Raw genomic sequence first — 13,454 nt, forward strand, 5'->3', positions numbered from 1 at the left:
TCTATTTGTTCCATACGCAGTGAATTCATGGGAGAAAGCTGTGGGATAGTAGTCAATGGAATGGGTTCTTTTGGCGCTAAAGAGATGGGAGCCATACACTGTTCTCATTTGCAACTGGGACTTGAAGCATGGTCATGGAGAATATCAGGCTGGAGGTAGTTCTTATTCTTCCTGATATTTTCAGAATCAACTCAATGAAAGGAATACACTCAATCTGTCTGGTACATTCGAGACAACGAACCATCAGAGCTACGTGGTATGACCAGAGCAGAAACATTAATCCTCGTCGTTAAGACTATCGATTCCAAGATTGAAGACCAAATCAAGTCAACCACCACTTCTTGTGTTAGCCCATTACATTATATTCTTTCCTGTCAAACCTGGGGGATACCCAGAATAACATAGATCTACCACATTGGCTCCAAATATACAACCTATACATCCAAAAATTGATGCCAAGAATAGAACTTGAAAATGGAAGACATTTTCTAGCATTGGGAGACAAAACTGTAGCTCAGAAATCGCAATTAAAATCTACACTATACATATAAATTGCTAATGCGTACATATTATAGCTAAGATTCGTAAAACAGAATAGCTCATGATTACAGGTCGACATAATCAACAACTAGGCTTGTCACTTATATTCTTCTACTTTGGGTATTCGACATTATAGGCTATTTCAGTCTATACGTGATGCTAAGACAGTGACACTAAAACATAAGTGCAAGAATAATAATCATGCTTTCTATATATAACTTATGGTAAAAATTGCCTATTCTTTTTTGTAAGCTACTGTGCTTGCCTGTATTTAAATCATATTATAAATATCCAGCACCGCCATATTTACTCTAGACCTGGTCTGTGCTGCGTATTATATCTGATCCTGGCATAACCAGTACCTTACCTACTATTACTAGTACTTAATATAAGTAGTACATACTATAGTTATTCTAGTTACTGCATGCACCCAACATGCGTTAGGTCAGCCAATGATATCCATTGACCTCTCATGACTCACGTTGAATGGCCAACTTCCAAGCTACAAGATTACTCGATAGTGGAATTCCACAAGATAAAGCTCTACCTGGATGCTTACACAGTATGTAGCTATCGAGCTGCATACCATCTAGGCTACATCTTACAAAGAACACGTACACAGGAATAGTTTGTGGGGTTTCTTTCATTCATCATATACATAATCATAATCAGTACAAAGGAAATCACTGTAGTCTCCATCATATTATTATTATCCAATCACCATTGTTAAGCTTCAATTCCTTAGCTTGGGCCCCGAACGGTGCCGTGGACTGCAGTGGGTGAGTCACTTGCTTGCTTGCAGAACTGTTTAGAACATGCATATACTGTCCTCCAATCAAATCCACCCCCTCCTATTTTTTTTAATGTTCAGTTTTGTTTGCTTTTGCTTTGTGGTCATTTTCTTCAGTGAATTCAGAAACATGAACAGGCAGATCCAGACATAGGAAATAGCCAAAATATAAATAGATAGAAATATAAAATAGATAGAAGGCAGAAAGATTAATCCCTTCATTTTGTGGATGGAAATTCAGGTCTCACAGAAGAAATAAACGCCCAAATTTCAAACGCGCATGAAAAGCACCCAGTCTCCTGTGTGTAGAAATTCTGTGGGTGAATGGCTCGTGCGGTCAAGGGTAGAACCCACTGGGCCCTGTTCTGCTTTACGAACTTTCTCGTATATTGCAAAATGTAAGGCGACGGAAGTCTACTCGCATCTGCTAGCAGAACTGTTGGGGGTGGTAAAAACCATGCAAATTGTAGCCATAACGTAGAAAATGAAAGCCATTAGTGACCCGATGCCCCTCAGCGATGGTATTCAGCCGGACGGTAAATACGCGAGGACCCCTTGAAACGCTCAACACGGTCAGCTGCATCAGCTTCATAGAGCGAACCCCGGCTGGGAGAACCACGGGGAGATGGGTAGATTATGACCCGGCGACGTTTCAGAGAACGTGGCTCCCTCTCGATAATTTCATTGTATGCCGCCGGTTGCGACGCTGCTGGCTGCGTGGCCGCGCGGCGAGGTGGGACAAGGTAGGTGCGGTCATAGCTAATGACAGGAGCAGACTGAGTCGATTTCTGCAACTCCTTACGATGCAGGCGCAGACCGTCTTCGATGGCAAGCAGGAGTCCGCGAACAGCCACGGAGGTGCGTGGGATCTTGACTAGCGTGGGCTGGTTGAGTTCCCGGTCCACGACGGAGTATGCTTTGCCTTTCTTGCTGTAGATGTACTCGGCCACGTCCAACGCATATTGGTGTCCTCGGTCACAGAGAGAGCGGTCCTCCTGCTGAACCTGAAGAGGGTCCGCACACCGGTAGCAGTGGCTAGCGTGACGCTCAAAGGCAGCTATCACGAACTCCTCATCGGCCTCGAGCTCGCGCACGGGCAGGACGGGTTGCAGTATATTCTCAACAATGGGAGCGGGCATTGTGGAGGTCCGTCGCAGAGATAGTCTTCGGCGAGGGACTCTTCGAGGTAATATTGTGTCCTGGAAGGACAAGCTGGGGTGGTGAGACAAACGAGATGCGTCGAAGGGCGACACCGTGACGAACTGGATGGGGTCACACGTATAGGCAAGAGGTTCCGTCAGGTGTCCGACGTGGGGAAGCTGATAGGCAAGCTTGGGGGTTGGATGGGACAGAGTAGGACTCTTGAGGTAGAAAGGATGCCAGTGGATTGGAACCAAAATAGCTGTGGTGTGATTGAAGCAAGAAGATATCAAGCAAAGAAAAACACAAGGGATGCAGAGGGAGGGAGGGAGAATATATAGCTAGGAGTATAGGAACGATCTAGGTCGGCTCCACACCCGGGAAGGAAGGCATCCACTTTAATGATTTTCGTAATGTATTTATTTACTTTTGGTAGTTGACGCATGAACTGCAGGACCTCAAAATTACCATGACAGCATTGGTCACAGGCAGCGAGTGGCAGATGATGAGGACAGTTCCTACAGTAGTGTCGGATGACTCTGGACCACGTACTAGCATAATACCATTCATACCAAGGCTGTGGCTGATGCCTGCAGGCAGTGCTTTTTTCGGCGGCTTTTGCAACGTCCGCTGCCACATTTGATCGGCTGGCGGGCCCCTGATTGGTTCCACTGTAGATCCTTTGTTTCTCCACTATTAAGACCCATTATCCCCATTTTGGTTAGCGCTCCGTCCATCCCCAGTGTTCTTTCCCTTTCGAGGGGTCTAGGATGCTTTAGTTTCGACCTGGGATGACAATCATGGCGGTGATCTTCCAAACAGGCCCACACCCTAAGGATGTCATGCTGTAATACTCTATTACGGAGTACATACGTAGTACTCCTTACGGGGGTTTTCAAGATGCGGTGTGGCTTGACCTCGTGTTCCTGCGCCTCAGTCGTAAAGCTACTTCCTTCCGTCCAACTGCCACTCTGTTCTCTTGATTACCACCCCTCTGCCTACTTACCAACACTGGAGGTTGTTGCCTACGGAGAATTCTCAAACTCTACCCTTGTCATGCATGACGAACTTCCGACATGAAGTTGTTGGCCAGGGCTTGTCCTTGGCCTTCGAATGTCATGCAGCTTGAGCCTCAGTACCCGCCAACCCTGACTAGGACGCTCATTTGCCCAGCAAACGCTGTCCTTCATCGCGGCCCAACTCTGAGACATAAAATCGCCCGGTTCCAGTCTGTTGGTAACCTTTGCTTCTATACTCATCGGTATCTATTTTTGTGGATGTCACCCTTGTGTTCTAAGAATAAGTCCCGATGATACGAGCCCTCCACCAAGATCGTCAGCGTCATGGTGATAAAGGGGTCTAGTGAGCTTGTCAGGGGTCACACCGCCTCAGCCTCAGGTTCTCGTACAATGCCTGTATAGCTCAGCCCCAGCCACAGGTACCAGTGGCTACCATTGCTTCTTTTCGTTTTCCGCCACGGTCCGTCCATCAAGCGCCGAAGCAACAAAAGTCCGATCTTACGAAGGTCCGAGCACATAAACAAGTGCCTGCAACTTCAATGTTGGGGAGAATTTGGGAGCCATTGTTCGTGATCAACTAGTCAGCCAAGGGCTGCCTGCTATTTTGGATACAACCGAGGCGCGCGCAATTCTCTTGCTTCCGTTTAGGATCACTATACCCTATCGAATTGAGGGCAGGCCCTTTTAGTGGCAGTCATGGGATGGACCCATGTTATCTAGATACTTTCCACAGCCCTGCGCGATATATGTCAGTGCCGCAGCTGCAGGTGAGTTCTCCAATAGGTTCCATACTAGAAATCTGCCGTCGCCTATGCCATTAATCGATACCACGAGCGCCTAGCTACATTCCCTTAGAGTTCAGGCACGTTGTCAGTATGATTTTTGTTGCCTATAACTCTATTCCTCTTCCCCCGGCCAGTATGAACCTGGCCCTATACGAGGGATAAGCAGAGCACTTGTTGTTGCACAGTGGTCGCCACACAAATAATAGTCATGCATAAAATACCGCATTCAAGAAGATCAACTGCTTCTCTCATTATGACTCCCTATTTGCAATCACCTATGACGCAACAAGTTCAGTCTACGGAACCTCAGCTTGATGGTAGTAATATAGTTATGTCATATCGAGAATCTCTAACAATCCTCCTTTCTGTGTTTTCAATAATTGCCCGGCTAGCTCAATCGGTAGAGCGTGAGACTCTTAATCTCAAGGCTGCGGGTTCGAGCCCCGCGTTGGGCTGTGATTCTATGTACACCTGGGAAGGTGCTTGAAGTTCTTTTTTTTGTGGGCAGTGGATGCAAATTTTCTGGTTTGGTTCGGCACGTGTCATTGGCCCCGTGGGTTCCACATGGCCCACTCCACATGGCATGCATCAGCGGTCATGTGTTGGCGAAGGTACTCGATTTTGTTCTTCTATCCACGACAGCTAGTATCTGCTTATAGAGGAGAAATATAATTGCTGACTGCCAAAGATATAGTAATGTGTTTCTCTGATGGTCAAAGTGAACGCTAACAATATGCTTAAAATATAACCATAAGCTCCTGGCAATATACTGTACATTTGTACGAATATATATATACATGTTCCACGTGAAGGATGTCATAAAAGTAGAAAATTGATTGCTAACTATACTTTCGGCAGGTAACATTTTGATATTGCTTAACGCTATAAACCGTGTTTCCAGTATGCCACTATCGAGGTATATCTAAGTAATGAAAAGCCCATGGCAGATCGTCAACTACCTCACGATGAGTATCTCGAACTAGTACTTTCCAAGTCTACAGATATACAAATTCTAGTAAACAAACAAACACCGATATTAAGAAAAAAAAAAAAAATAGATTAGCTGTCTATCCAGACTAAGCCGTGAAGACAAACCAATCGTCAAGGCAGAGTCCAATCATCGATGTCTTCTTCCCAGTCGAAATCATCCGGTCGATCCTCAGGGATCCCGTATATCCAATCCAAGAGGTCGAACATGAGAACAAGAAAAAAGCGCAAGAAAGATTCCAGAGCGGTCTGAATGAACCCCGTTTCTTAGTATTGACATTAACAAGGAGAGGGATGGATGAACCATGCTAATTTCTGATGCTGGAGTTGAGCTTTTCGTCCGCGAACAATGATAGGATACTAGGTGGTTAGGCTTCTGGATTGTACATACCAGTTAACTATCTTTCTTTCTTATGTATATATTCCCAGAGTGGAAAAGTCTTGACTTACCGCAGCAAGTAAAGTTATAACACTCAGAACATTCACCGCTGCAATCGTTGTTGCCGGTGCAGATTTGGTGACATTTATCGCGGTCGTCGTCACGGAGGGTAATAGTTGTGGTGGTATCGGCTGCAGGAGTGATGGCCGCTGCGCTGGAGAGGACAATAAGGATAAAGAGAAAGAAGATGATGGGGAGCTGCATGGTTGCTGTGGAGATATGTTGTAGTCTGTCTTGCTTGGTTTGTGTATGGAAAAACATTAATACAAAATAAAGAGTAGAGAAGAGAGGGGAAAAAGAATGGATAAGGTAGAGAAGGAAGAGAAAAACAGAGCTTTGACCCTCCTATATCTATACCCATTCGTCCAGGGAGATTGATTCCCACTGTTGGAAGAATTAGTGAATGTTCTAATTCCATTTCCCCGAGAAAGGTTAAGGAGATGCCAGTGATAGTGACAGTGATATAGGTGGCATTAGCCCCTCGCATAGGCTACACAAAAACAGTGACTATTGAAAACTAGGGCATCCAACTATTTCTGTAGGTAAATGTTGGCCAGATCAGGGCAGGATTGTCACCCGAAAAGGTATGCATGCTCTGGTAGTTTTTGTATATCTTTTTAAATACAGTAGTAGAACATTCTCCTAATTTATAGCTCCATAGTCTATCTTATGGCAGCCAATAAAAATAGCTGGTCACACGGTGCCTAACCTATAGATCTTCATAATTCTTTGTTCCCTGGGCCTTGGATTCACTGTTGTTTTTGATGGGAAAATACCTGCCTGGAGAGGTCTCTTTTAGGCAAAGCAGGTGCGGACGTAAGTCCTTGAGTACCTTTTTTTTTCTTCTTTAAAAAATGAATTTCTATTATTTTTAGTACATGGGAAAGCTCTGGCGAAGTGTTGGAACTTATAAGTAGGCAATTTGAAGTTGTCGAGTCCTTAAGCTTCTAGTAAATAATAAAACAAAGTAACAATCGCAGTATAAATATATAATAAGAATAAGAATAAGAATAAGAATAAGAATAAGAATAGGAAGAAGAAGAAGAAGAAGAAAATAAATCACCCTCGTACTGAAATGTAAAGATACACGCAGTGTACATCAAAAATACATCCAAGATTTTGAACTAGCCTTAAAGGCCAGTATGGAATGTTTGCAGGGGGAAAAAATAAAATGGGTTGCATGTCCAAAATTCAATCATTAGTCTCTATTACAGTCTTGCCTTCACTTCTCTATATGCTTGCTGAGCAGATCAGTGACTGGCGCCGTTAGCCGAGATAACTGATGAACGGGAGGTTATCCCCGGCCCATGACGTCCATTGGCATCGACCATCCCCTGACATCAACTCACTTTAGTGCATCGACAAACGCCTATAGGACCGCCATACCCCCTCCTTCTAATTTTCTCCTTCCATGTCCTTCCTGGGTTTGCACCTACGTCTTGCCTAGTCCAAAACTCCCATCTATCATGCAGGTAAATGGTGAGGTCAATCACCCGGCAATGAATGTAGTTGATTAATGAGATTAGCTTCCAATCACGGCTTCAAGGCCATCATCGATCAATTTCGACCGGATCTACAGAAGTTCGAGCAACTTTATCGCCAGATACACGCTTGTCCTGAACTATCCGGCCAGGAAGAGGAGACGTCCAAAATTGCCGCTGACTTTCTCCAGGGCTATGGATTCGAAGTATACACTTACATCGGTGGGTATGGCGTCGCCGGTGTCCTCCGAAATGGATCCGGCCCAACGGTCCTGTTACGGGCAGACATGGACGCCTTGCCCGTCCAGGAGAAGACAGGCTTGCCATATACAAGCCAGAAAACCGTCAGGAACAATGAAGGGGAAGAAATACCCGTGATGCATGCCTGTGGACATGATATCCACGTTGTAGCGCTGATGGGAAGTGCTCAACTTCTTCATGAAGCCCGCCAACGGTGGTCAGGCACACTGATCTGTATCTTCCAGCCAGCCGAGGAAACTGTGAGCGGCGCTCAAGCCATGGTTGACGATGGCTTATATGAAAAAGTCCCCAAACCAGACGTGGTTCTGGCCCAGCATCTCATGCGCGCGAGAGAGGGGACCGTCTCCCTTCGGTCTGGCCGGCTATTCACCGCTGGTGATTCGTTTGACGTGCGCATTTACGGCCGCGGCGGACATGGCTCGGCGCCGCAGGCATGCATCAATCCCATTGTGATAGGCGCGTCCATCGTTACACGACTGCAGACTGTGGTGAGTTGCGAGGTGGCCCCCGAAGAATTTGCGGTAGTCAGCTGTGGTAGCATTCAATCCGGTCACAAGGCAAACATCATCCCAGACCAGCTGGATTTGAAACTCAATATCCGAACTTACAATGCTGAGACAAGAGAGCGTGTGATATCGGCCATCAAGCGCATCATAGAGGCCGAATGCGAGGCGGGTGGGGCGATTGAAAAACCGCTGATCCAGTGCAACCAGTCCGTCCCAGCCACGATCAACGACGACGCAACCGCCAAAACACTCCAGGCCACATTCGGGTCCTACTTTAAAGATAACCTGATTGACGCTGGGCCCCTCTCAGCCAGTGAAGACTTCACGATTCTGGCGACGGCGGTGGGGGCCCCGTACGTGATGTGGCTATTTGGCGGAGTCGACTCGAAGACCTGGGATGATGCGATGGCGAAGGGAACTGTAGATGAACTCCCCTATAACCACTCGCCTTTCTTTGCTCCAACCATTGAACCAACCGTCCAGACTGCCGTGGATGCCATGTCCATCGGGGCGCTCACGTTCCTCAGGCAAAGAGTTTAAATATGGGCTCTATTCTGCTTTCTATCGGTGTGAGCGTACACTTGTAGATATTGTCAGAATATAATGCGGCCAACGTGCTATGAGAATACTACATTATGGAACATATCTGATCAAGGCTGCTCTGAGACGTGGATAACAATTTTGCCCCTCGTCCTCCCAGTCCGTAGCTTCTCAAAAGCCTGGATGACCTCTTCAAACTCAAAGACACTGTCAACTATAACCTTGACTTTCCTCTCCTGAACCCACTGACCGATCTGCGCCAGCTCATCTTGTCTCATTTTGCACAGCAGAATATCGTACTTTCTCTTGCCTCCCCCGAGGAAACTGGGCCGTACCAACCGATTCGCAAACGTCAGAAACGATGCCGCGCCGACCTGAACAAAAACCTTCCCAGGCAGCAGAAACGCATCACAATACTGATACAGAGTTGCCGGGGACCCGATATGATCGATCACATGTGCAAATACTTGGCCCTTCTCCTTGAGAACCGCCATTACATCTTGGGCCGTATAGTCGATCACCTCGTCGGCGCCCAGCTGCTCACAAAATTCCACATTCCGAGTCGAACACGTGGTGGTAACATGACACCCTAGCAATTTAGCAAACTGGATGGCAAAGATTCCACATCCTCCTGATCCCCCATTAATGAACACCCTATCCCCCGCTGTCACATACGGCACGGTCGCCTGATACGCCGTCAACCCGGCGACTCCCAGCGTCGCTGCATGATCCACTTCCACGCCCTCTGGGAGAGGCGCTAGATTCTTTTCGGCAACGGTCATGTACTCTCCAAGGGATCCGAACTGCACCGGCACCGCCGTGCTTCCGTACACCAGTTGACCAGGTTGGAATATCTTGACCGAGGGGCCCGTGGTGACTACTCGGCCGCAGAAATCCATCCCGGGGGTCGCAGGAGGCGCGACGATGGCTCGCGATACTATCCCCATCTCGGGAACTTTGAAGTCAGCGGGGTTGATGGAGGCGGAGATGATTTGGATGAGGAGTTGATCCGGTCGCAGGGTGAGAGGGCTGCGGGCGGAGAGTTCCAGGGTCAGGCTCTTTTCCAACGGGCCTGTGACGCGGTGGTACATCCAGGCCCTCATGGTTGAATGGGATGTGGTGGCAGAGTCTGTCATGTTTGTGGTTATCTGTATCTGGATGGTTTGTGTACAGTTGTTTGTTATGTGGGTGATGGATTTGGAGTTTTTTGACGTGCAGGTGGTAGTGGAGATGGATGATGTCATGTTACAAACATAATCTGAGTAAATACCATTCGACTCTAAATGCCAGTCATCTCTTGGCTGCGGACAGTACGCAACTACAGACTACCTTCATGGATCTCTAGGAATACTCAATGATTAAACGTTGAATATTGAATCCTCCGTACCATTTAATCCCATTTAATCGAGGGAAGCCAAGAAACATACATGCGCTTGCCAATGGATCCACCAATCTAGGTGGAGTGTGGACCAGCTGTAACTCCACCAGAGCTGACAGATCCTCGGTCCTAGGTTCTAGTTAATGGACTAGGAGACTTATTCTAGAGTACAGTGAACATCCTATTAACTCCGTCAGAGATGAACGCGAACTTTTTTGCAGAGACGGCGATGACGTCACCGCCAACTCTCTGCGACTGAAAGCCTCAGGTTGTCGTCAGTTTCTTTCTTCTCGGAAGCGTTGACCCTTTCTCCGACCTGGCCGTCTATCTATCCTCATGATCCCCTGAGATTATTGATAAAATCCTCTTTAATTGTCTATTTTAATGTCTCTCGTTTAATTCCCCCCTTCCACTGTCCTCCCCGATATATCCGGTTATCCCCTGTATCACGAACACGTCCTCTCCTCCTCGCGAGAGTTACTATGCTACCGGTGACTCCTTATGATGGCTTTAAATACGATTGCGCTGGGCGTCGTCCTTACTCCGGCCGTTCTATCGACCTTTATCTCCCATGTGGGTTGCGCCTGAATGTTCCCCGCCACCACTCCCTGTAATGTCACCCAGCTAACTCCAAGACTACCATCACCAGTACCTGCATCGAAAATCGCTGCACAATAAACCTACCATCCATGTCTCCTACGACGAAGCCATACATATCTTCCGCAAGTTTCTCTTCTACGCGTCCAAGCACACCGTCGAGGACATCCAGGCCTTCAGTGCCCAATGGGTGCCCAGTCCTCACTGGGTGAGGACGGAGACGGTCCACATCTCCAATCGATACCTGACGTCTGCGGCAGAGGTCCTGATCGATGAATTGGGCCCCAGGGGGATCGACCGTGTGGGCGGAAAGGAGTGGTGGCAATGGCGTGGTCCGGCCGAGGATCTTCAGGGGGAGTGGATCGAAATGCGCAACGATCATAATGAAAGGAAACGCGCCAATGGGGATAATCGGGGCCGCAGGCGCATCATGCTGTATATCCATGGCGGTGCATATTACTTTGGTAGTGTCAATACACATCGGTACCAGATGCAGCGTCATGCGAGGAAGCTCCAAGGGCGGGTATTTGCACGGTAGGATCTGGTTCGCTGTCGCCCTGAATGCTGATGCTAATGGCGCGTAGTGAGTTAATTTGATCCGTCTGCGCTGTGTGCTTCTATATAGCCACAAGAACTAAAATTATTGCATTTCGTAGCGAAATACCGTTTGGCACCGCAATTTCCATTCCCTTGTGCGCTGCAGGACTCATTGGCGGCGTACTTGTTCCTCTTGGACCAATTCATGCCCAATGAGATCCTTTTTGCAGGCGATTCGGCTGGCGGAGGGATGGTGGTCTCGTATGTTGATGACGTCCACGCGGAAACCTGCTCCCTTGCTAACGGCTTGTCCAGCATGTTGGTTACCATTCGTGACCAGGGCCTGCCTCTCCCTGCTGGGGCCATCTTGATCTCCCCTTGGGTGGACCTGACTCATTCCTTCCCCAGCATCATGAAGGATAACCCCGGTGACTTTCTACCTCCGTACGGCTTCCGGCATAAACCCTCGGCGGCATGGCCGCCACCTTCTGCAGACGAGGTTCTGGCTCTGCAACAAGAACGTAGCAAGAAACATGGATCGGCGATCGATGCGCCAGAGTCCATCCCGGCTACAGAGAGCAGGGTGGACGAAGCTGCGTCAAAACGCTATTCAGTCTCGGATAGCCACTCGTCTTTGGCGGACGCCTCCAATGCAAGAAAGTCAAATCCAACGGATGGGGGCCCTTACAGCATCAAGGTCCCTGTGGATGGTCAGATCGTTGAAGTCAAAGACCAAGTCCAAATGTACACGACCAATCCGCTCATATCGCACCCACTTGTTTCTCCAGTGCTACAGCCATCTCTTGGGGGCCTACCGCCGCTTCAGATCCTCACTGGTGGAGGCGAAAAGCTCCGAGATGAGCAGATTTACCTGGCTCACAAAGCTGCAAACCCCACGGACTATCCACCCGGCGACGTCTCCCTAGATGAGAACGACCCAAACCGAGAGATCTTACATAAATACGCCGGCACCTACGTGCAGCTCCAGGTCTGGGACGACCTCTGCCATACTGTCCCTGCTCTCAGCTTCACTCGTCCGGCCAAATATATGTATCGATCCATTGCCCAATTCGGTGCCTGGGCGCTCGCTTGCGCCCAGGAAACCGAAATTGAGATCCTGGATGACAATACCGTCTCGCCCATCTCGTCCTCGGATTCGGACACCCCAAGTGCACCTGCAAATGCAACTCCGGAGAAATCGAATACGAAACCCGCTATTTCGTCAGTTGGAATGGCTGGGGATCCCCTGCCAGCTTTTAAGAATCGTATGGTACGGCAACGAGTGGACAAGCGTGGCCGTATCTATCCTCTGGATCCAGTATGTTTCGAACCAGTCCTTCAACTCCCACCCTCCTACGTTGGATCCATCAATCCCAGCCTTCTCAAAAAGTGGCTGGCAGCTAAAGATGAATGGGACGTGAAATTCGCCAAAGAGAAGCTCCATATGCAACAAAAGCGGAAGAAGGAACTGGCGTATGGATTGAAATACTTTAAGAACGAAACACCCCCTCCCTGCTCCCTCGCTGCAAGAAAGGAAGTTTCCGGTGTCTTGCCCTCTTGGAATGCGCGCAAGAGTTACCCCATGACCTTGTGGAGTCATTGGGCCAGCAAGCATGACAAGAAGGCCATCGTGCGAGAACGCCAGAGAGAGAAGGAGGTCAGGAGGAGCAGTGTGGGAGCAGGACAGGCCGGAGCCTCTATCAAACAGCCAGCAAGCCACGGTGATGTGAACCCACTTATCGTTCAGAGCCCCGGACAGGGTCAAGCCAGTTCTCTTAACCCCAGACCCGCCGCCGACATCATGAATGCAGACACCTATAATGCAGACAAATCTACCCCCGATACCACCAGTACTGGAGTTTCCCCAACGCAGCAACAACCCCCTGAGCGAACCCTCAGCCCTCTTGTCGTGCTCCCCCCATACGAATCAAAACCACGCACCGAGGAAACAGCCAGCACCCAGACACTCTTCCACGCACCGGGAATAATAGCCCCGACCTCAGACCCATCCAACATGCGACACAAACACTGCGGATCCTCGCACACCGGCTCCGCCACCGCCCGCAGCCGCTTCACCTCAGACATCGCAGACGACACCAGCACCTTGGGCGATCGATCTGTCGCCGTCACCACTACCGGCGTCGACGCCGCTAGTACTCGCGCAGTGCGGCATGCCACGGGGGTGGTGAGCGCTGTGACCGATCCAGACTCGCGGCCTCGTTCCGTCGAGGCGCCGTCTGCGTCACGCGATTCGGGCGATCTCGCGAGTTCGTCATCGCTGGGCGCGAGAAGTCAGCCTGTTAGTGGTGATGGGGCATCGTCTCGTCCTGGGATGTCGGATCAGGATGCTGTTCATACCGCTGATGAGTAGTATGTTTCCGGTTGGGATTGTATTGGATTACTGGTGATTTTTCATTCTTTTATTTTATTTTTATTTTTATTTTTATTTTGACT

The 13,454-nt window shown here is 48.7% G+C and overlaps 5 protein-coding genes across 5 annotated transcripts; 3 read left to right on the top strand and 2 right to left on the bottom strand.

Annotated features, from left to right (window-relative positions):
- Positions 1-1,842: 1,842 nt before the first annotated feature.
- Positions 1,843-5,904, bottom strand: ATNIH1004_008742 (uncharacterized protein; the record flags this gene model as incomplete). Its single annotated transcript, XM_033573347.1, has 2 exons — positions 1,843-2,732; positions 5,712-5,904. The coding sequence occupies 2 exons, from the start codon at positions 5,902-5,904 to the stop codon at positions 1,843-1,845; spliced, it is 1,083 nt and encodes a 360-aa protein (XP_033423899.1).
- A 1,262-nt stretch (positions 5,905-7,166) lies between these two features.
- ATNIH1004_008743 (putative zinc metallopeptidase) lies at positions 7,167-8,488 on the top strand (the record flags this gene model as incomplete). The annotated part of the gene is made up of 2 exons (XM_033573348.1): positions 7,167-7,179; positions 7,227-8,488. The coding sequence occupies 2 exons, from the start codon at positions 7,167-7,169 to the stop codon at positions 8,486-8,488; spliced, it is 1,275 nt and encodes a 424-aa protein (XP_033423900.1).
- Positions 8,489-8,598: 110 nt separating this feature from the next.
- ATNIH1004_008744 (NAD(P)-dependent alcohol dehydrogenase) lies at positions 8,599-9,591 on the bottom strand (the record flags this gene model as incomplete). The annotated part of the gene is made up of 1 exon (XM_033573349.1): positions 8,599-9,591. One exon carries the CDS (start codon positions 9,589-9,591, stop codon positions 8,599-8,601), a length of 993 nt encoding a protein of 330 aa, XP_033423901.1.
- A 779-nt stretch (positions 9,592-10,370) lies between these two features.
- ATNIH1004_008745 (uncharacterized protein) lies at positions 10,371-11,001 on the top strand (the record flags this gene model as incomplete). Its single annotated transcript, XM_033573350.1, has 2 exons — positions 10,371-10,439; positions 10,516-11,001. The coding sequence occupies 2 exons, from the start codon at positions 10,371-10,373 to the stop codon at positions 10,999-11,001; spliced, it is 555 nt and encodes a 184-aa protein (XP_033423902.1).
- Positions 11,002-11,036: 35 nt separating this feature from the next.
- ATNIH1004_008746 (uncharacterized protein) lies at positions 11,037-13,371 on the top strand (the record flags this gene model as incomplete). Its single annotated transcript, XM_033573351.1, has 3 exons — positions 11,037-11,046; positions 11,120-11,261; positions 11,316-13,371. 3 exons carry the CDS (start codon positions 11,037-11,039, stop codon positions 13,369-13,371), a joined length of 2,208 nt encoding a protein of 735 aa, XP_033423903.1.
- Positions 13,372-13,454: the final 83 nt, after the last annotated feature.

Source organism: Aspergillus tanneri, assembly GCF_003426965.1.
Source record: "Aspergillus tanneri strain NIH1004 chromosome Unknown AapTan_6_pilon_pilon_pilon, whole genome shotgun sequence".
Lineage (NCBI taxonomy): Eukaryota > Fungi > Ascomycota > Eurotiomycetes > Eurotiales > Aspergillaceae > Aspergillus > Aspergillus tanneri.